Source organism: Fundulus heteroclitus, chromosome 16, assembly GCF_011125445.2.
Source record: "Fundulus heteroclitus isolate FHET01 chromosome 16, MU-UCD_Fhet_4.1, whole genome shotgun sequence".
Taxonomy (NCBI): Eukaryota; Metazoa; Chordata; class Actinopteri; order Cyprinodontiformes; family Fundulidae; genus Fundulus; species Fundulus heteroclitus.
Window position 1 is genome coordinate 595813 of NC_046376.1, and position 20897 is coordinate 616709.

The 20897-nt window shown below is 40.8% G+C and overlaps 1 protein-coding gene across 2 annotated transcripts; it reads left to right on the forward strand.

Annotated features, from left to right (window-relative positions):
- Positions 1 to 1717: 1717 nt before the first annotated feature.
- Positions 1718 to 16217, forward strand: ppp1caa (protein phosphatase 1, catalytic subunit, alpha isozyme a). Of its 2 annotated transcripts, none has more exons than XM_036148161.1 (8): positions 1718 to 1884; positions 2132 to 2234; positions 11230 to 11361; positions 11486 to 11716; positions 11803 to 11907; positions 11992 to 12215; positions 13678 to 13812; positions 15383 to 16217. In XM_036148161.1, the coding sequence occupies exons 2-8, from the start codon at positions 2180 to 2182 to the stop codon at positions 15500 to 15502; spliced, it is 1002 nt and encodes a 333-aa protein (XP_036004054.1). In that variant the 5' UTR covers positions 1718 to 1884; positions 2132 to 2179; the 3' UTR covers positions 15503 to 16217. The 2 variants fall into 2 exon arrangements, with proteins under 2 accessions (XP_036004054.1, XP_036004055.1); XM_036148162.1 differs by having other exon boundaries at positions 1718 to 1865.
- The last annotated feature ends 4680 nt before the right edge of the window (positions 16218 to 20897 follow it).

Consider the following 20897-nt stretch of genomic DNA (forward strand, 5'->3'; position numbering starts at 1 on the left):
GGGCTCATAACAAAAGGGAAGAGAGCAGTTGTGTTTTGTTTCATTCATATTTTCAATCTGTCTATGTATATATATATATATATATATATATATATATATATATATATATATATATATATATATATATATATATATATATATATATAATAATTATTATTATAATAATTATTACTATTATTATTCGAGTATTTCCACCATGTATTTATTTTTTGGGGAGGGAAAAGCTATTTCCAAAAGAGGGTGACAAATTTCTTTGTTTCTTATATTTAGTAAGCTTCTCCTTCTGCAAAAAAACTTTGCTTTTTGTTTTCTGGCTTGACAATAGTCTCTTCTTTACCAGGGGTGGGTGGCGATGAAGCTGTGGTTTACAGCTTTACAATAAACTCTGCTTAAAAAAATAATCTGTCATCAATCAATCAATCAATGATTTATTTGTATGGCCCTTTCCACAGCCAAAATAATAATGTTACCAAAGTGCCAAACAAAATCAAAATATGACTACAAATTTTACAAAAAAAATAAACATGAACAAAATGGTTCTAGCTGACAAATGAACCTGCTCAGAATGCATGTTGCACTATTGAATGTGACTATATTACATAATTTTAATATATTATTGTGATACTTATTTGTAATTTCTTTTTGCTGGTATTTTGTATTGTTTATGGCAACTTGCTGTAATTTTAGCCAAGGAAAGACAAATTGATTTGTACAGCACATTTCAGTAACAACACAATTCAAAGTGTTGTACATGAACAGAACAAGAAAAAACATTACAGTGGAAAGTACAGTGCAGTGGAATAGGAGCAGCAGGTCAAGATAAATTGGACTACAAACTTAATCTAATGAAATTTCCGTTAACTTCAACATTAGCATTTAAAGGCAACTCTAAACTAACAGGTTTTTAATCTTGATTTAAAGGAACTCAGGCTTTCAGCACTTTTCCAGTTTTCTGGGAGTTTGTTCCAGATCAGTGGAGCATAGGAACTAAATGCTGCTTCTCCATGTCTGGTTCTGGTTCTGGTTCTGGTTCTGCAGAGCAGGCTGGAGCCAGAAGACCTGAGTGGTCTGGAGGGTTGATGCCCTGATAACAAGTCTGTGATGGATTTAGGTGCTAATTCAGGGATTTATAGACTAACAGAAGGATTTTAAAGTCTATTCTCTGAGATCCAGGCAGCCAGTGTAGGGAGTGATTGTGGGGGTATATAACTGCTAAAAAAAACCCTGCTTTTTTCAATAATATTACTGATAGAGGGGAGGTGTGAGATGGGCCTGTAGCTTTGTAGTCTAAAAGGGCTTTTTGATGCCTTCTCTTCTCAAGCAAGCATATATTTTCTCTCTCCTGTTTTTCCAAGTGTCTGAAAGCAAATGTTTGGACTGAAAGTTCTCCGGTTTTAGGAGGTTAAATAAAGTGATACATAGGGCACATAATATAGCATAGGAGGTTTTAAAATTACCGCACAGCACATTCGGTAATAGTTTAAAAGACGACCACGTGTTTTCATGAAATCAAAAGAAATGCAACTGCAAGCTCTCACGCTAGATGGCGTGATTTAAGCTTTAAATGAGATCGCCGTTGTAGCCGTTAAAAAAAGTCCTGTGGGCCGAGTTTGGGCACGAGACAAACATACCCGTCGCCCAATCAGATGCGAGGGCTTGAGCGGTGTGACCAATCATCTTCTGAGAAGCCTGTGACGCGTTCGGTTTGATTCAGCTTCGGATGTCGCCGTAAACGCTCGGTCGAAACGGCCCTCTTTTAAAGTTCCTTGGGGGGGGGAGAGAGTGGAGCGACCTGGACAAAGCAGGAGAAAAGGGGCCAAGATTTGTTGAGAAATAGCCCCTCTCTTTCCGTACCGGGAGGACAGGTACCACTCCGAAGAGAAGGTCGGCGAACATTTTGATAGCTTAGCGTGTTATTACAGAGCTCGGTGCAGTTGTACCGATGCTACTGAGGAAAGTAGCTTATGCTAGTTGGTAGCAGCTTTAGCTCGGATTAGCTCATTGATTGTGCTCCTGTTGCTCGGTTTGTCTGCGTCGTTTGCTTCTGAATGTGACAGATGACATCTTTTAAAAAAAATAACAGTTGGTCTGTCTTCTCATGTTCTCTCTTTTTATTTTTTATTTATTTTAAAGGTGCGACGCATAAAGCCGAGGTCTCACTTCCCGATAACGTCAGAAAATGGCGGAGCCGGACAAATTAAACATCGACTCTATAATTCAGCGTCTGTTGGAAGGTAAGGGCAGTTAAACCAACGTGAAACAGTGGTTTTTATTCGATAATTTTGTGTTTTAAAATGTAGCCCTTCACCCCGGGGAGGCGGTAAAGTAGCCTACATTATTACCGCTGCAGCGCTGATTCACAGGGGTTAGGTTTATTTTATCGGATCAAAGGTTGAATCGGAATCAAAGCTGCGCTTCGTGGATTTATTTCTGTTTGAACAGAACGTTCCTTTTTTTTCTATCACAGCCTGTTCTCGCTCTGTTTTCATTTTGAGATGCATTTCAGTGTGAAATGTAAGAAATGCGTGGCACACTGTAGATAAACCAGATGTAATGCTGACTTTATGGGCATCTGGTTTTAGGAATCTGTCCCGTTAAACTAGTTAATCTATGGCTCTGCAACCTTTACAAAGAGCCATTATTGCCCTGAGTCCAGCTAAATAAAACTCTTTTAGAGCCGCTAATGTTCCATGACCTTTGGAAAAATGACAACGTATCTTTTTATTTTTGACAAATATCTACAGGACATTTGTCCGATTTAAAAAAACAAACACTGTCTTATTTCTATTTTTAGATTGGAAAATAAAGAAAATCATAAAATCTTTGCAAAAAGAGGTTGGATACACTTTCCGCTAGGGCTATGGGATGTTTAGCTGTGGAAAATGATGCTTAAACATTTTTAAGAATACACGCTGTTTCCAACCAAACGGCAATAAAAACGGTTCATTCTGGTGTGGAAATTCAATGCAATTGTTTCATTAGAAAAAGTCAAACTTGTATTACTCTATAATAAAATAACATTATATGGTTAGTCATAATTTTTAGCCAAAGTTGTTGAGAGCCACAGGTTGTAGAGCTCTGATCTATGGCATGTTTACTTGTATACATTTAAAAAAAAAAAAAAAAAAAAAAAAAGGGAAATCCTAATCTGAAGCGTTTTTATAGTTAAATCCTTACTGGATTTATTAATATGTCTGTTGTTTTATTGTTTTTACCTACATAATACAAAGCAGACTGAAAGCCCATTGCTTTAGCTGCATATGTTCTCTTGTGCTGCTTCTGGTATACAATGCTAGAATACAACCATGTGCATTTGGTTAGATTAGAATATGAGCAAAAAGTAAAGCCCAAACATTCACAAAGGGACGTGCTTCAGTTGTGTGTTTCTGTTCGTTTTTATAATTCAGGCTTACAACTTAAGGATGCCCAAAGTTCAGATTCCCAGGAGGCTAAGCCACATAATTGGCTGTTCTGAATGTTTGGTCCACACACGGATGGAAAGTTGAGTTAACAAGGTGCTCAAGCAACAGGAATAACATTATAAGCTTGTGCTTTGTGGCTTTAAAAATAAAAAATAATGAGTTAAACTGATGCACGTTTTATACAAGTTTCTGTTTTGCTAGTAAGCCTGACAGTTGTTAACATGTAAATATGTTAAATATGCAGCCTTTACTGGTCCGCTCCACACAGACCCACAGTGTTGATCACAGAGATCAAAATGTGACATTTGTCCCATTAATCGCCTGTGACTGGTCAAAACTCCAGAAAAATTAGTTTTTCTTCTCGTTGGTTACTGCATCATAACCAAGAAAATCCCCCGTTTTGGTATCGGGTCACAATCAGATGGTTTGGGTGATTTGTTAAGGTTAGTAATCTTTTACTCTTTATTAGTTTCTGTTTTATTTAAAAACATTCAAAGAACACAACCAGCGAATCACTGAGAAACTTCCTCTAGTTAATAGTTTTTCTACGGGCTCCCATGCAGACATTTGCCTCTAAACGTTTCTCATCATTTACCTTTGTGTGCTCTAAACATCTACTCTTCCCTAATTTATGCAGTGGTTGGGCTTTGTGACCCACATTTCTTATCTTTGGTCAGTATAAGTGACTCTAGCAGTAGTGCTGCCAACGTATACTGGTTCAGTGAGAATATATTAACAGGATCAAGTTATTCTGAATGTGGTAAACTGAGCCGAGTCCTCATGTTAACCCGACGTAAACCTGACGTATTTCTGCTTTGACCAGTGGCAGAAATGCGTCGGAAAGCAAACTTTCTGTTTGGAAAAATAAAATAAGAGCTGAAAATTGTTGCTTTGTCAGAAACGTTTCAGTTGTAGTTAGAAACTGGTGCAAGACAAAGGTATAAAATGCTTTGTTTACCTTTGTTGTTTAGTAGAGACGGAAGTTCTTCTTCTGTTTTTTTTTCCCAGGAGAATTTAATAACTGCTTCTTTTCTGAATAAAGCCAGGTACATAAACATGCACATTATGATCAGATTAATTGATTGAGTGCCCATATAAACGCTACAATCTGATTATTTAATCCGAATACATTTTAATCTGATCATGAAATGTAATGCATGTAAACATGGCTGCTGAGCATTGCTCCTGCTTTACGTGGAACTATGGTGATCAACAGTAAAAAAGCTAAACATGGCCCTTACATCCTTTAGTTTTCACCTCCCCGGCCAAATGGAAGCGCTTCTTTTCTGGTGATACGGTGCCAGCGTAGCTTTTCCTGGACGAAGCTGGTTCCAGTTCACTTTGAGGCCTGACCTGCTCAGTTAGAACATGTCTCCTGTGTTTATGCTTTTCTGTTAAACCTAAACACATTACATGCTGTGGGCCTCATTTTATGAATGGGGAACAATAATAGTTTCAGCAGCTGAGCTGCCAGGATCCATCAGAACGCACCGGAGAACGTCTGATTCCCCGGCTGACTGATTGTTGCATCTGTAACATGTTTACTGCTGGAGTCCGTCAGAATATTCTACAGAACATTGAACATTGCTTCAAATCAAGCCTGATAACAGGTGCACATTTTTAACTACATTTTCCCCTAAATTACTCTAAGGAGGGTTTAATGTTTCCAAAACAAGCTGTCAGGGTTTTTTGTTTTTTCACACATAATTTAGGTTTTGCTGCACTTTAACCACACAAGATGCCATTTTATTGTCTATCAGACATCGCTAAATGATTCAGTCCAGATTTGCTGCAGTTATTGTCAAGATGTGGATCTATAAAGTCTGAGGCTTCTATGTTTTCAAAAAGGTTTTACTGGTGATTTGCTGTTAACTTTGCGGTATTCTTGAAAAATATATTAACATGAATAAGATGCACCGATACCAGGAGTTTGCATTTGCGCTTTATAGCTGTGGAGTTGTTCTCCATTTATATCAGGTCTGTCATTTCAGGCAGAATTACTCCTGAACAGCGCTCCTTAATCTGAATTTCCTCGTTGTGAGACAATAAAGGAATTCTCTTCTAATCTGAACCCCTCTGGGCTTAAAGGGGGAGCATGCTAACTAATTTGCGTACATCGTGTAAACAGATGTGCCTTATTGTGCCGATGTGTCGCGTATCAATCCTGCACCAAACACGATTTTAGGAATGAAGCTGCCGAGCCAAATGTAACCCGGTGACGAGTGTCGGTGTTTTCCAGGACAGTAAAGGACGTCCACGCAGGTTGTAGACTACACCGAGCGCCAATTACTGGGATTTTTCAGGCTTTTCCAAAACGCAGATGGTCGTCTGATCTTAACTTATTTATAGTTTCGTATGTAAAATACTGAAGGCTGTCACACTGCTGCACTGTGGGCATTGCCAGGTGGGAAAAAGTCTCAACATGTCGCTGTTAAAATGAATCACTGACAAAAGGTGTGTTTTCTGGTGGATCCTGTTGCTGTTTGTTTATGCAACGCATAACCAGGAACCACAGGAGCGCAGACGGGACGTAGCGCTGCTCACACGGCGTGTTTGAAAGGCCAGCAGTGGCTACGGCTGTCAGTGCGTTGTCCTTAATGTGAAGAAGACGCAGACGCCTTAAAAACACGGGGCCTACTAAAAAGCCTGACTACCGGTATGTAGTAGGGCTGAACGGTTTAGGGAAATAATCTAAGTGTGATTTTTTTTTTTTTTTTTTTTTCTTTTTTTCCAAGTTTAATTTAATTTATCATGTCTGTATAAACGCATACAAACAACAAATCAATGTTTCATCTCTGTGCAGATCAGGTGCTAAAAGAGCCGCTGCGTCTCAACTCGATACTGACTACGACGTATTTCAACCAAAATTGTGATTTAATTTAGACTTTTCTCTGCATTAACCACAAGCAACAAAAATGGCCTCTAGATAAAGATGTTTGTAAACAATACTATTTAACTATAACTATTTAAAACAAGAACTTTTAATGTTTTTATTAATCAGAATATTATTCAAGAGGACAGCTTTTAATTGAGTTGGACATCAATCCTTGTTGAACATAAAGTTAAACCAATAAATAAGTCTATGTATTAAACTGATTGATCAGAACTTAACGCTGTGGTGAGATTCCTGATAGTTTCTGGTTAAACAGTAATGATTAAATAAACTCTAAAACAAGTAATAAACTAGATTATCTCACTGCTGCAGCTCTCTTCCCTCCATGTGGAGTAAACCCACTTTAAACATTTTACTGACATCTAAAGGACGTCTGATTCACTAATTGTTATATAGCCAATAATTGCAGACATCTGATATTTGAAAATTGTGTTTTTTATTGTGAGTGTATTGCAAATGCGATTAATTGTGCAGCCCTGCTATTTACCATGCACATGCATTCAGTAGGTGGTCAGGGCTCCTTGTGACATGGAGACGTTACGCCTGAGGTGTTGAGACAGCACTGTAGCTTTAATAGCAGCTTCCTCCTCGTTGACTTCATGGTTTCTCTCGTCTTTCTCCTCTACCTGTAGCTCTAAAGGCTCCAGGTCCGCTCCGTCCCTCGTTAATCTCCACAAACTCTCTAACGGCTTCAGTTTCCTCTCAAAGGACAACTGATTACTGCTCCTTAGACCCTTTTTAATATTGTTTGTAGCTCAGCGGCCTTCTCTGTGGTTCTGTGGTTTTACCTTTTAGCCCAGCAGACTAAACAACTACCAGAGAGTCTCTGACCGTGGGTTGGCCTTGCTAGAGTGTCCAAGGTGCACAACGTCCAGAATCCATTAGGGTCCACTTCTTTCGTTGGCACGGCATTTTTGTGATTGCAACTTTGTTTATTTACAAAAAGTTACATAATATTTTTTTTTTTAGTTGCACCCTGACCTGAGATGTTTTTTGTTTTTGTCCAGTTGAGTCTATTAATATTTGACTTTCTAAATATGCTAGGCTTTATATTTGTAAATGCCTAAATAGGAGCTTTATTTTACCCATTTTCGTTGAACAGGAAGTGAAACTATTTAAATGTTATCAATGCAGTTGAAAAGCAAAACAAGTTGATGATGACGTATTGTGGTGTGCAACATACATATTTATTAAAATCTTCTTTTGGAGGATTATTAAGTTATTTGAAATAATTTGGTCAGTATAATTGCTAAAAACCCTTTGGTGTCGGGCCTAATAAGAGTTTAAACCCTAAACTGGATATGAAAATAGTTTTGCTGTTTCACAGGAAAATCTTGGTGAGTCAAGTTCCTCTTATTGAAGTCGCCCTCATATCGCTCTCTTGTTCCAAGAAATGTTTCGTCTGAGCCTGAACCGGTTTAATCTTAAAGGAACTATACCTGAATTTATTGTCTGGTTAAGAAGTATGCTTGTTTTACACAATGTATTTTGAATTTAGACATAATTTGGTGACAACAGTGGACTAATTGATTGCCTCGTTAAGCGAGTCGAGGCGTTTAGTTTAGTGGGAAGAAGCAGTGGGGGGGAACGTTCTCCAGCGCTGCGTAAACAGCGCGGCTGTTCTAGTAAACCCGACAATAATTTTAAGTCACAACTGATTCAACGTTGTTTGCTTTTATCTGTGAAATCGGAGCTTTGGGTTTAAGTGTTCTGGACAAGCCAGCTGGGATGTTTTGGTTTCCTTTCCCGGAACGTCGTCGCGCAGCTGCAGCAAGAACACAAACAGACTGTTCTCCATCAGTCTTTGTTTTCAATCACGTTTTTTTATTATGATTTCTATTCAGGGAGAAAACCGTTGCGCTTACTCATTAACATTTAGCTAAATCATTTTAAGTTTTGAAACAAACATTTCAGGTTCATTTGTTCGTACTAATGGACAAAATTAGAGGGAGATAAACTCTAGGGCTGCTTAGAATACAGAGAGAGACTTTTTTATTTAAAATGTTTATTATTGAAATATCAGGTGCCATAAAGTATTTCACACATTTTATTTTCTCCTTAATTTCATAGTAAGTAAACAGGAGCACGTGTATCTAGTGACTTATTAACTAAATGCAGAAGATGCTTTGAAAGAAAGACCGACCCTGATCTGGACAGTAGACACAACCTTGTTCTGTTTTTTATTATCGAGTCGAGGAGAATCTGCAAACTGGACAATCAGCTTTAAATCAGCCACGTGTGTAAAAACTGTGTTTCTGTAAGGATTTCCAGCAGAAAGGTTGACTACTCTGATTAACTAAACCGTTGGCTGCTCATATTTTGTAGAACAGGTAAAAATGATGTGATTTTAGCTACTAAAATGTAGAACTACTGGCTGTAGCTCTGCCTGGCGGGGCTTCACTGACGGCGTCTCTAGCCTCATGTTTTCATCCTACAGCTGTGACTTTAGTCCGTGTCGTGTTAATGTTTAACGCTTTGTTTCCTCTGGCTGCTGTGAATCGGCCTGTTCACCTCCTCAGGTCCAGGCCGGGCCCATCGGTGGGTCTGAGCTGCTGGGGGTGATGGAGGTGATGAAGCTGCTGGGGGTCAAGGGTCAGAGGCATGTGGCAGTAAAGCTGCTGCAGGCCGGCTGACTGACTCTCTGGAGTGTTTGGACATGGACGGCTGTACCTGGACCGTGATAAGATTGTCTGCCAAACACAGGAGACAACAAACAAGCCTGATCTGATGGAGGCAGTATTTATATCCTGTTACGCAACACTTTGTTTCTCCCCCCCGCCGCTGCTTCTGCTTTTATTAGCCGGTCAAACTCCTCTGCTAGGGTTGCTGCGGTATCGATCCGCTTCGTTCGGCACCACGAAGAAACGGGTCGGCGGGTTCTAAAGTTGCTCGCCTGTTTTATTTCCCTGTGAACGAACGCTTTAGGACCAAACCAATTAAATGTGTTTGGATAATTAGCCGTCACTAATGGATTAGCTGCAGCGCTGGGAGGCTAACGGCGGCGCCTTGCACTGACGGCGCCGGCCGCGGCTCAGGAACGGCTTTCCTGTCGCTCTGCGCCAGCGTTTTGCTTTCACTCTGGCGGCGCGTTGAAAAGCCTTTTGTATGAAGGCCTCGCTGTCGCCCACTGACTCTGAGGCTAACTTTGGAGTAAGCTCTGTCAGGGCTTAGCTTCAGTAATCCTGCTTTAAAGCAGCAGGGCATATTTAGATCTACGTTGGCCACGTCCTTCCTGTCCAGCCTCTGATTGGTTCCTGATGCTGCAGCAGCTTCCTGCCTTCCTCCTTAGCGGGAATCTTTCCATGTCTGTTAGTGACGCTCTGACTGAGGAGGACGCCACCGCTGCTGCTTATCTTTATTAAATGGTCTCATCCAGCCTAATTCTCCTCTTTCTGTGGTTTATTGGTTTATGTGTTCACCTGCCGCTCAGGTACAAACCCGCTTCACCAGGTGGAGCAAATACAGATGAGTGGAGGAGAATTTTAAGGGGTTCAAATCCCACCGACTGCCCCTGAGCATCAGAATCCACAACCTGGAAGTTACAATCACAGAAATGATGATTATTATAAAGGTTTTCACAGTCGCTGTCACTTTATAATGAAATGAATGATTAGTAAAGTCTTGGGTCATCATCAGGATTCAGTATGAAGTTTTTCTTTATTTTTAATGGTCCCTAAAACGCAGAAGCTTCATCCTCAGAGCTTCTCAGCAGAAAGAGCCGTTAAATGCTTCAATTAGTCCTTTATTCCAGCTGTGAAAACTTAAATATCTAATGCTAAGGAGCAATAATACAGAAAGATTCCAGCTGCTCTGCTTTAACTTCATCTTTTCACTATTAACACTTTTAGGTTGGTAATGTTTATAGCTGCTTAATGTACACAGTGATCATACCTGCCTTTTTTTTCACTGTGGCATCCCAGACAGCAGCTGTGGTTTTATCACTGATGCGTTTATCAGTCTGTGAATTATTTCTCTTCTCCAGGAGAAATGCATCTTTTTCTGTCCGTCCGGTGCTTTAAGGCGGCGTTCCCGTACCGTAGGACGCGTTGAGGTCGCTGTGGATCGGGGACCAGGCGGCGCATCGAGCGGCTCGTTGTTGTTTCTGTCAGCGACACAAACGAACTGATTCCTAACGGCAGCAGCCGCGTCTCGCTTTAGGGCGCCGTTCACAGACGCGTCTCTCCTCAGACACTCGACAGCTGGCGTGTTTAAGCGAGAATCGCAGCGATGAGGACGGTGCCGGCTGTACGATTCCACGCCGTTCCTCTTTCCTGAAATGTTTCCCCGGGCCTGCCTGCTTTTGTATTAGCGCAGCTGACATGAGGCCTGGAGTGTTGTTGGTCTTGTGATCGGCGCGGCGCTTTGTTTCCCCTCCACTCTGTGCTGTGTGTGAAAATGCGTGATAAGCAGACAGTCGATAAACCTGCTGAATTCCTGAGATAACGTCAGAATTAGAACACCATGTTCACTCTGCTGTGAGAGACGAGTTCATCACTACCTGTTTCTTTCCTTTCTCTGAGCGCTCGTGCCTAAAAGGCCTTTTAATAAAGCCTTTGCATAATTTGCCTCTGAAGCGTCACATTAAAGGGGAAGTTTTAGTTTCCACATCCGTGTGACCTGAGCGACCTCGTTTAGAGGCTGATGGTGAGATCTGTTCGTTTCCCTGCCAGTTTCTCAGTTCCACAAAAAAACAAAAACTACCTAAAGGATGCGAGTACCTGTGGAAATGTCTGCAAGTCTGATGTGCAAACAGAATCTGACAACATTTGGTTTGTGGGAGGTGTTAGCTGTCCAGTCTGGTTCACAATCCTCGGCTGAATGTCAATCTTTGCTGAAGCTCAGAGTACATGTTTGTCTTGATAATGTCTCGTCCATAAAACATCTTATCTCTCCGTTTTCTCTCTCCTCTGCCAGTCAAAGGCTCCCGGCCGGGGAAGAACGTTCAGCTAACGGAGAACGAGATCCGTGGCCTTTGCCTCAAGTCCCGGGAGATCTTCCTGAGCCAGCCCATCCTGCTAGAATTAGAGGCTCCTTTAAAAATATGTGGTGAGTGGCTTCACTCCCCATTAGAGCATTTACAAACGCTGCACAGCGATGATAGACCTGTGATGATGGTGTGGCTGATCTCTGAGGCGCTCCTCTAACCGTGCGCCTCTGCTGCCCCCTGCAGGCGACGTCCACGGTCAGTACTACGATCTGCTGCGGCTGTTTGAGTACGGAGGCTTCCCTCCAGAGAGCAACTACCTGTTCCTGGGCGACTACGTGGACAGAGGGAAGCAGTCGCTGGAGACCATCTGTCTGCTCCTGGCCTACAAGATCAAATACCCCGAGAACTTTTTCCTGCTGCGCGGCAACCACGAGTGCGCCTCCATTAATCGAATCTACGGCTTTTATGACGAGTGTGAGTACGCGGCGCCGCCCGTGTAATAAACGGCGTTAAAATGTGAAGGGTGTGCAGAAGTGATGCTTTGTTTCCTCCTGCTGCAGGTAAGCGGCGGTATAACATCAAGCTGTGGAAGACCTTCACAGACTGCTTCAACTGTTTACCCGTGGCTGCTATTGTAGACGAGAAAATATTCTGCTGTCATGGAGGTACGCCTGCTTTCCTGCAACTTTCTGCTGCTTTTTTTTTTCTGAAGAGTGGATGAGGCGTTGAAAGCTGTGCGTCCTCTGCAGGTCTCTCTCCTGACCTGCAGTCCATGGAGCAGATCCGCAGAGTGATGCGGCCCACAGACGTACCGGACCAGGGTCTGCTGTGCGACCTGCTGTGGGCCGACCCGGACAAAGACGTGCTGGGCTGGGGGGAGAACGACCGCGGCGTCTCCTTCACCTTCGGGGCAGACGTGGTGGCCAAGTTTTTGCACAAACACGACATGGACCTAATATGCAGGGCACACCAGGTACATTCTGGGTCGATTCCCTGTTTCTGTCGTTTTAAAAAACATTTCTCAGCGTTCCTGGAAAAAAATGAGGGCTCTGGGTGTTTTTCATGTCGGTAAAAAGCTTATTTCCACATTTTACTTCCTATCCGTCTCACATCTTTGTGACGCTGATTGCAGTTTCTGAAAACTGTAAAGAGATACCGAAACATGAGAAACATGATTTTTCTTTAAATGTTTTATATGAGCAGCAGGGACAACATCACCTCGCATTTGTTAAAGAGAAAACAAGAGTTTTACAGCTAAAGAGTTGACATTGTAGGCTTAACGACCTTTAGTTACGATTAATAACGATTAGTGTGTCTAACTTTAAGGAAGCGGCGGACTTTGTGCGTATTCCCTAAAGAATGCAGGTCCTTACATTAACTTTGACTTTTCCAGAAGACACCAAATCAAATATGTTCCTTGACTAAGATTAAATAGCAAAAAGAGAAATTTTCTTGAAATCAGTGTATTTTTCCTTGATTAGAGCAGGTAAATAAGCAAATGGAATAAGATTTTTTTTCAATTAAAAATAGGAACAATTCAAGTGCAGGATATCTAATTATCTTATTTTAGGGGTATAAATACTAATTCCACTGGCAGATAATATTATGTAGCTCAAATCAAGGGAAAATACACAAATTTCAAGAAGTTTTTCCTTAGTTTTAGTTCCTTTTTGCAGCGTAAAGCAGCAGTTCTGCTGGACTCTGCTCAGCCTTCCTGTTGTCTGCTGACAGTCCTGCTCTCTCTCTCTCTCAGCTCAAATAATCTGCAGATACGTCTGAACAAATATTTGAAAATACAATTTCCTTTAAGGTCTCTAACCTCTCTGGGCTTCTGCCTCTAGTTTCATAAAGTTTACTGATAGTGAATGAGAGCCGGTCTGACTGTCGATCACTCAGTTCATGTGTGGCGCGTTCGCTGCCCAGAAGATCAGGACAGAGTTTTTAACTGTCCATCGTCATTTAGCGCCTTAAAACGCTTAAAATCGTCACATTTAGTGTTTTAACGCCTGGTTGTAGGGATATTTTCCAGAAAGGAAATTGAGTTTAGTGTCAATACTTTAATAATAACCAAAATAAAACGTCTGGACGTAAACTACAGGGAGCCTGATCAGGAAGGTGTTCCTGAGGCGTTGCTCCGTCATGGTCTGGTGGCTTAATGCAGTGAGACGAGTTGGTGCAATCACGCTGTGGGTGTACATGCAACAACACTGACATTTTCTTCATGTTTCTACTTGAAGAGCCAATGAGATTAAAAGGTTCTGACTAGTTTACTCCTTAAAAAGCTGCAGTTATTTACATTAATGTCTGCCGCTTTGTTTGCTTTGCCAATTATTTATCATGCAACAACTGGACAGAAAACATCTTAAAGGAGACAGTCTTCCTAACTACCTTACAGACGTTTTATTCCCTCTTTAACTCCAGTTTTCTCTTCTAAGGTGGTTGAAGACGGTTACGAGTTTTTTGCAAAGAGGCAACTCGTCACTCTTTTCTCGGCTCCCAACTACTGTGGAGAGTTTGACAACGCCGGCGCCATGATGAGCGTGGACGAGACGCTCATGTGCTCCTTCCAGGTGTGTAAGACCCTAAAGCTTCCTGTTCTCTGCTCAGGCTGCTGGACTTTATTTAGATTATTTTAAAGTGTTAGTTTCATTCAAAACTGCTAATCAAACCTGTCTTACAAGAAGACAAAGTCAAGGTTTTCTACACTAGAAAAGTGGAAAACTTTAGGCGTTTTCATTTATTTAGGAAGCCCTTTAAAACAACCAACCAGACAAGACCGTGCTTTACAGTAAAATCAATCATTAAGCAGAGAAAACGGCTAAAATGCCACAGTGCTGCTGTGTATTTAAAGCTTTCCTGAATAAAAGGAACATTCAAGAAGAAGCGTGTCGATGATCTCAGGATCAACCCAGAAACTCCATCAGTCAGAAACGTAGGGTGGCGCCAGGCCATTTGCCGTTTATCCAGTGATTTAAATACCTGGGATCTTTTTACCCAGGTGAAAGGAACCCTGGGTAATTTTGGTTTCCACTGCTCTGAAAGGCTGTGGGGAATGTTTAAATCAGCCTGGTGATGTACAGGGAAAGAAAACTGACTGCAGTACAGCTCCAGTCCACCTGGTGGCAGTAATAGGAAAATCATCTCCTTACCTCAGCTTCACTGCTTTCACCCAGCAACCTCATAAAGCACGTAGACGCCCGGACCTTTGCTCCTTTTAGTTTATTTAATCCTGGAGGAGCCCCAGCAGTCGTAGCGTCGCCTCAGGCGTGTTAAAGATGAGACGATTGTTCCCAGATTCAGCCTCCTGCTCTCCAGCCGACCGTTACTGATAAAGAAGCCTAACTTATATGTAACCAATCAAATCCTGGAGTAAAACCAAACGAACTGTTGGGTTTCATCTGACCTTCAAAACTCCTGCAATGGGAAATGGAGACATTTAAAAACAAACACAAATCTTTTCTTAAACGTAGCGGCAGCCAGTGGAGGTGATGTGCTCGCGTTGGTTAATTCGTTCAGCTGCTTTTTAGAACGACTGACTGAGAGACTGCGACACACAGAGCGTTGCAGTAATGTGACTTTAGGCTGATAAAAGCGTTTCTAGCTGCTTGTCCACAGTCTGAAGGACGTTGGGCCCTCAGTCAGTTAGAGAAGTTGGTTTAGCCAGCTCAGGTTGATGCAGATACACATGAATACAAGGCCTTTCAAAAAAGACACATTTAAAGTTTTGATCTTTTATTACCCAGATTATAGTTTTTTATGTAAGTTAATTTAATAGTAAATAAGAGCACTTTTTTTTTTTACCAAAAATTAGACTGATTCTACAGGGATCTGGCTAATTTGCTTTTTTCGTTATCAAAAAAAAGTGTTTAGTTTATTGTTGAGCAGCTTGAAATGAAAAGATTAAGTGTTTGTACATTTTGGCCCCCATGGCAAAATGTTTGGGACCCCCCTGGTTTATATCTTACAGCACAGCCTAAAGTTCAACTTCAGCTAAATAATAAAAAGACGATTAAAGCAGCGAATGTTTAGTAGAGTCTCCAATTATCTGGACATAACCTGTGGGAAAATAAGGAAGGAAGTTTACAAAGTTGTGTGCTGTACCCAGTCTCATCAAAGTTTCTTTATTTTTTTGTCTTGTAGATTTTGAAGCCTGCAGATAAGAAATTGTACCCGTATGGCGGCGGAGGAGGAGGTGTTGGCCTGGGGAGACCCGTCACTCCTCCAAGGAACGCAGCCAAGGCCGGCAAGGCCAAGAAATAACAGCCGCCCAGGCTCTTCCCACCTCCTCCCTCCCTCCCTCTGTCGGCCCAACACCTGCTTTCTTTTCTCCGTTCCTCTCTACCTCCCTAACGTGTTCCTTCGTTGGCACTTAACAGCAACAAAGACAACCAGGGTTCAGTCAGGTCTCTCCTGAACGAAACACTTTCTAAGCGTTTGTTTTGCTCTTTGTGTCGTACTTCTCTGTGTGGCTGTGTGAATAAAGAGCGTGAATGATCCGCAGCAAGTCGCTGTTCTCACCATGTACATCCCTTCATCTCCTCTCTTCCTCTTCTCCTTTATTTTTTTATGTAAAGACGACTTTTTGTTTGTTTTTTGCCCGTTCATCACGCATGAAGAAGAGAGCTTTGGCTGTAAATGATGAGGCCCGGCACGGTTTAATGCTAAGCGTCAGCTTTAGTCTGTCTGTGTGCTGGGGGGGGGGGGGGGGGGGGTGACGGCACCGCGGGACACCGCTGGATCCAACCGGGCGGATCCACTACATTCTTTTTTTGTTTTTCTTCCATTTTCAGAACCAATCATTCAAGATCACCATCATGGATGTGACATAGATGCTTCTTTTTTTTTTTCTTTTTCGTTCTTTTGGGCTTGTTTTTGTAGATAACTGACACCAGAAATGGTTTTATTTTATTTTATTCCTGTTTTTAGCTCACTCAAAGCTGAAGATGAATAAAAGTAACCTTTAATTTGAAGCGCATCATCATGCTCCTCGCTTGTTTTTCACCAGTCGCTCTATTTTGTTGTTACTTGGCTTAAAAAGACAAAAAAAAAAAAAACTGTAGATATGAAATGACTAATATATCAGAACTATTTGCTCCAGATTTGGGAACATTTTACACGCGGCTGCAGGAACAACAAAAGTTGCTTTTATGTTGCTTTCTGTGAGGACCCAGATGTTTGGTGGTTGTTTTTAATTTAATGATAATGGCAGTTTTCACCTTCAGCAGATAATCTCACACCAACAAGCACAACTCTGCACTGAACTGGGAACGCCAGGCAAATCCTGATTTTAGAGTCTGAGCCTTTCAGAGTGCGCGTAAAACGCTCATAACCAGAATAATGTCTTTTTAAGGTACTCTTAATGACTCTGTAGCCTGAAGTTAGAAGCAAAGTAAGATTCTTTTTATATTTAAGCAATTAAAACCTCGTCTGTGCCATGTAGAGCAAGCTTCATGACCAATAAAGGAAAAATGGCTGCGTTCCCAGTTCTGTGTGTCCTACGGGAAAAGAGCCATACGCAAAGGAAACAGAATAAAAGTTGTATATAATCAAATTACTGAAACAAATGAGCTGTGACCTTGAGACAATGTATTGCTGGTATTTCTGTCCCTAAAAGGCCCCGCTGTGTTTATCTGACCATACAGGAAGCTGTAACGGTCTTCAGGGGAAATCTCTGTCCTCCTGCCCATCGCTGCTGTTTAGATGGAAAACCTGCAGCTTTCTGTAAAAACAACAAAAAGCTGTTCAGTCAGGCTGACAGCGAGGCAACAAGGATGAGAGACTGGACAGTTAAAAAAAAAGAAGCTTGGTTTAGTTTTTCTGATTGTTTTACAGTTTATTCTGCCGCTCTCTAAGGTGATCTAACCGACTTGATCTAATACAACCTTTTGATTTGTGCCTGAGAAGTCCTCCCCCCCCCACCCCCCAGACTGCAGTTTGTGCACATGTTCTATTTTCATCCAACACCAACTCAGGAAGTGAAATTTTAATTAACATGCAGGCAGAGCAGATCTGGCAGGCTTGAACCGAACCGCTGACCCAAAATGAACCCGTTTAAACAATCTGGCCCGCTGTGAGTAACATGGGGGGGGGGGGATTAGCTGCAGGTTTCAGTTTATAAAGCTCTGATCCAATGTGAGGCTCATCCGTGTTAAAGTAACCAAACGATTTTATCAAGCCTGCAGAACTTTACGTCCACTTCCACGTTTTTTATTTTTTTGGTTTTCATAGCTGTACAAACCGCAGCTTCCAGCAGCAACTTTCACCTTTTCTGTTTATGCTTAAAACCGCCAATAATCTGCTTTACAATATTTTTTTTATTTTAATAGATATCCTTTTCTGTGACATTCAGTTGATGAAAGCTCATTATAGGATCTTTTTAATCAATCAGGGATGTTTTTTGCACCATGCACTGTTGCTGGGTAGTTTTAGGTTCAATACAATTACTATAATTAAGATTAGATAAGAAGAAAATAGCTATTAATGGTATTTTTATTTGTATGTCTTTTTGTTTTCATCTCTGCTTCAAAGTAGAAATAAATATAGAATTTGTACATTTGTGTTTGGGTCGTCTGTGCACCTTCATGTCGGATTAAATGTAAAAAGTGTTGAGTGGTTTGCTAAAGTATTCATACCCCTTAAGCATTTACTCGTTTTATCAAGCTATATGTATATGATGCTAATTTTATACGATAGAAAAACACAAACTGAGTGTTTTATTTTTCAAATAAACCCCTGAAAGGTGTGGCGATTACGGCTGGAAGTGTTTAGGACTGTGTCTCAACCAGAATTGCACGCTTAGTGACAAAAATCTTTGCACAATCTTCTGCAATTCTGTTTAATTTAACCTTTATTTCACCAAGAAAGCGTCATTGAGATAAAAAATCTCTTTTCCAAGAGCACCCTGGACAAGATGGCAGCAAAGCCAACAAGTTTTTAAACAACCAAACTAAATTTTAAACAAGTCTAAAACCGAAAATTCAAAAAATAAAAATATAATAGCTTTATAAAATCCCCAAAAGGCAAAACATTCACAGACAGATGTGGCTTTGTCCAAGTCATCCAGCATTTTCTTAAAAAAAATCCATACCAACTCTGTCAGGTTGGAAGTGACTGTTAGTCAGTGCAGGACTTAAAAATAGACGCTTTCTGTTGGATTTCTCTTGACTTTGACTGAAGCACCTGAGCTTTAAGCCTCTGATGCATTTTCCTCCTGAACTCTCCATCCTACTTCCTCTTAAGTCCGGCCGACTTCCTTGTTCCTGCGGAAGAAGACAAACCCCACAGCATGATGCTGCCACCGCTGTGCTGTGACGGGGATGTTGCTTCATGCACCGCTGAAATGAAGTGCAGACGATTAGACTCCATTAACTGATTTGGTGACTTCTGATAATGATTGTTTGCCCTGCAGTTGTTCTGGGGTATCACAGGAAAGGTGTTTGATCACAAGCTTTACAGTTATGTGTCACAAAAAAAATGCATTCAAGCTCACGTTTGTAACGTGGCAAAATTTGAAGAAAGTTAAAGGATCAGTTTACCCCATTTAGCTCGGCAGATACCTGTCAGTATGAACCGTGAGCATTAAATGATTTTATCCCGTCCTCATTAATCTATTTATCAATATAATGGTGCTTGGCTTAGTGGGATTCTTAAAGCAAGTCTGTTCTGAACAGGAACCGCTGTCAGTTGTCTGCCAACATAAACTTTCTCCTAATTGATTAACGAGGATGCAGTTTCAGAAGGGGTTTCCAGCAGCATTTGTTGCATTAATACTCCTGTTTAAAAGAGATTGCTGCGGTAGAAATAGCTGGGTTTACCCCACTCCATGCAGTCACAGCAGCTTCCTGTTTGTAGGAAGTCAAATACTTGAAGTACTTCAGGATATACAGAGGCACCACTTTGGATTGTTTTCCAGTTGAAACTTGTCCACACCACTGGAGACTGAATTCCTGACAAACGACCACAGCAGGCTGAACCGTGGCCAAGTGGCACCAGTGTCAGCATAAAAACAAGTACATGTCAAGTACAAACAGCTCAGGTCTTGATTATTTAATTAACAGTAAATCCAGATGGAGAGATGATAGGATGGTTTAGCTGGTAACCTGTGTAAACTGGGATCTGTTTCCCTGTTTGTGTAAAACATTAGGATGCTTTCCAGCAGAAGCCTTGGTGCTGCGTCAGTCACGACCGAGGAGCCAGCACATCCAGCTGGCTCCTCTGCATCCCGCTGCTTTTATTAAGACAAAAATCACCAAACTTATGCAAGCATAATTTATGTTGTTGTTCTTTTTATTTTCAAATTAAGAGCAAGATTTACTGTGAATTATTTTATTTTTACCTGCTCAGCAATTACAAATGTAACATATAAAGGAAATGAAGCAGAGAAAAAACTTATTTATTTATTAAAAGTCCAAATCTGCCTTAATAAAAGAAAAGTTGACAATTTCCTAACTTTTTGCGGGAAGATGTTTTTCTTCTGTTTTTTTTTTTATGTTTTAGTCAATTCCCACCAACAAATGTGAGATTAAAAAACTTTCTCAAAAATCCTTTCTGTATTTATACAAATTTAATAGGTGTCTGTTTTGTAGCAACATGTTGCTGGATGTCTGTGATCTTAATTACTTTCATATTAAAATGAAAGCAAAAAACAAAACAAACATTGCTGACAAAGGAAAAGTAACAGAGATGTTGAACCTTTGGACACTCCTGGTCAGGAGGAAGATAGGAGACTAAGACAAATTTCTCCTTTGACTAAAATGTTTTATTTATGGAAATATGGAAATTTATAATTGAAAATCTTATCCTAAAACAATTACAAAAATGTCCATCAGCAGAATACGCCCTTGCTCTGTGAATGTGAGACACCAGTTAATCCAGTTTAAGGTAATAAACAGACTTCATTGTTCTGAAACTAAATGACATTAATTATACCCTACAATATTTCTCCTTTATGTGATCGATGTTAGTCTGCCACCTATTCTGGACTTGCCCAAAGTTGTACAGTTTCTGGTGTGACATATTTAACAGGTTCTCAAAAATTGTGCATTCAAGCCAGATCCCAATATTGCTCTGTTTGGAGTTGTTTGGAATGTAGTTTTTCAATACAAAGTATGGAGTGATAAGAGACTGGTTTTAAGTTGTGGAAAGCAGAAACATTTAAGGATTTAAGGAATGTCTCAGAGTTGATGGTGGTATTACACATGGAGACACTCAGGTATGATGTACAAGCCCAAGTCTTTTCAAAAGATCTGGCAGCCATTTCTGGATTTACTTGCTCAACAGGACCTCCTGATTCTGGGTATATGACTTTACAACATGCTACATTTCTCGTTCTTACTGAAATGTTGGTAAAAGAGAAGCGCAACTACTTTCAACAATGGCACACGCCCAGCTAGTTTTCTTTCTTCTCCTTTTTCTCTCTTAATTTCATTCCATTATTTTTCTTTAAATGTTAATTTAATATCCACGTCCATGTTTGTTTTTGGTTGTTGAACTGAAACGTATGAATAAACAAATATATACAAAGAAAAAAGTCCATCTGCTTCAGCTTCATTTGCTGGTGGGACAAATGTGTATAATTTTTGCTGCGATCAGGGCTGCTGATAGCGCCTGAGCCGTATTTAGACACTAGCTTTACACTCGATAGGATATTAGGAAT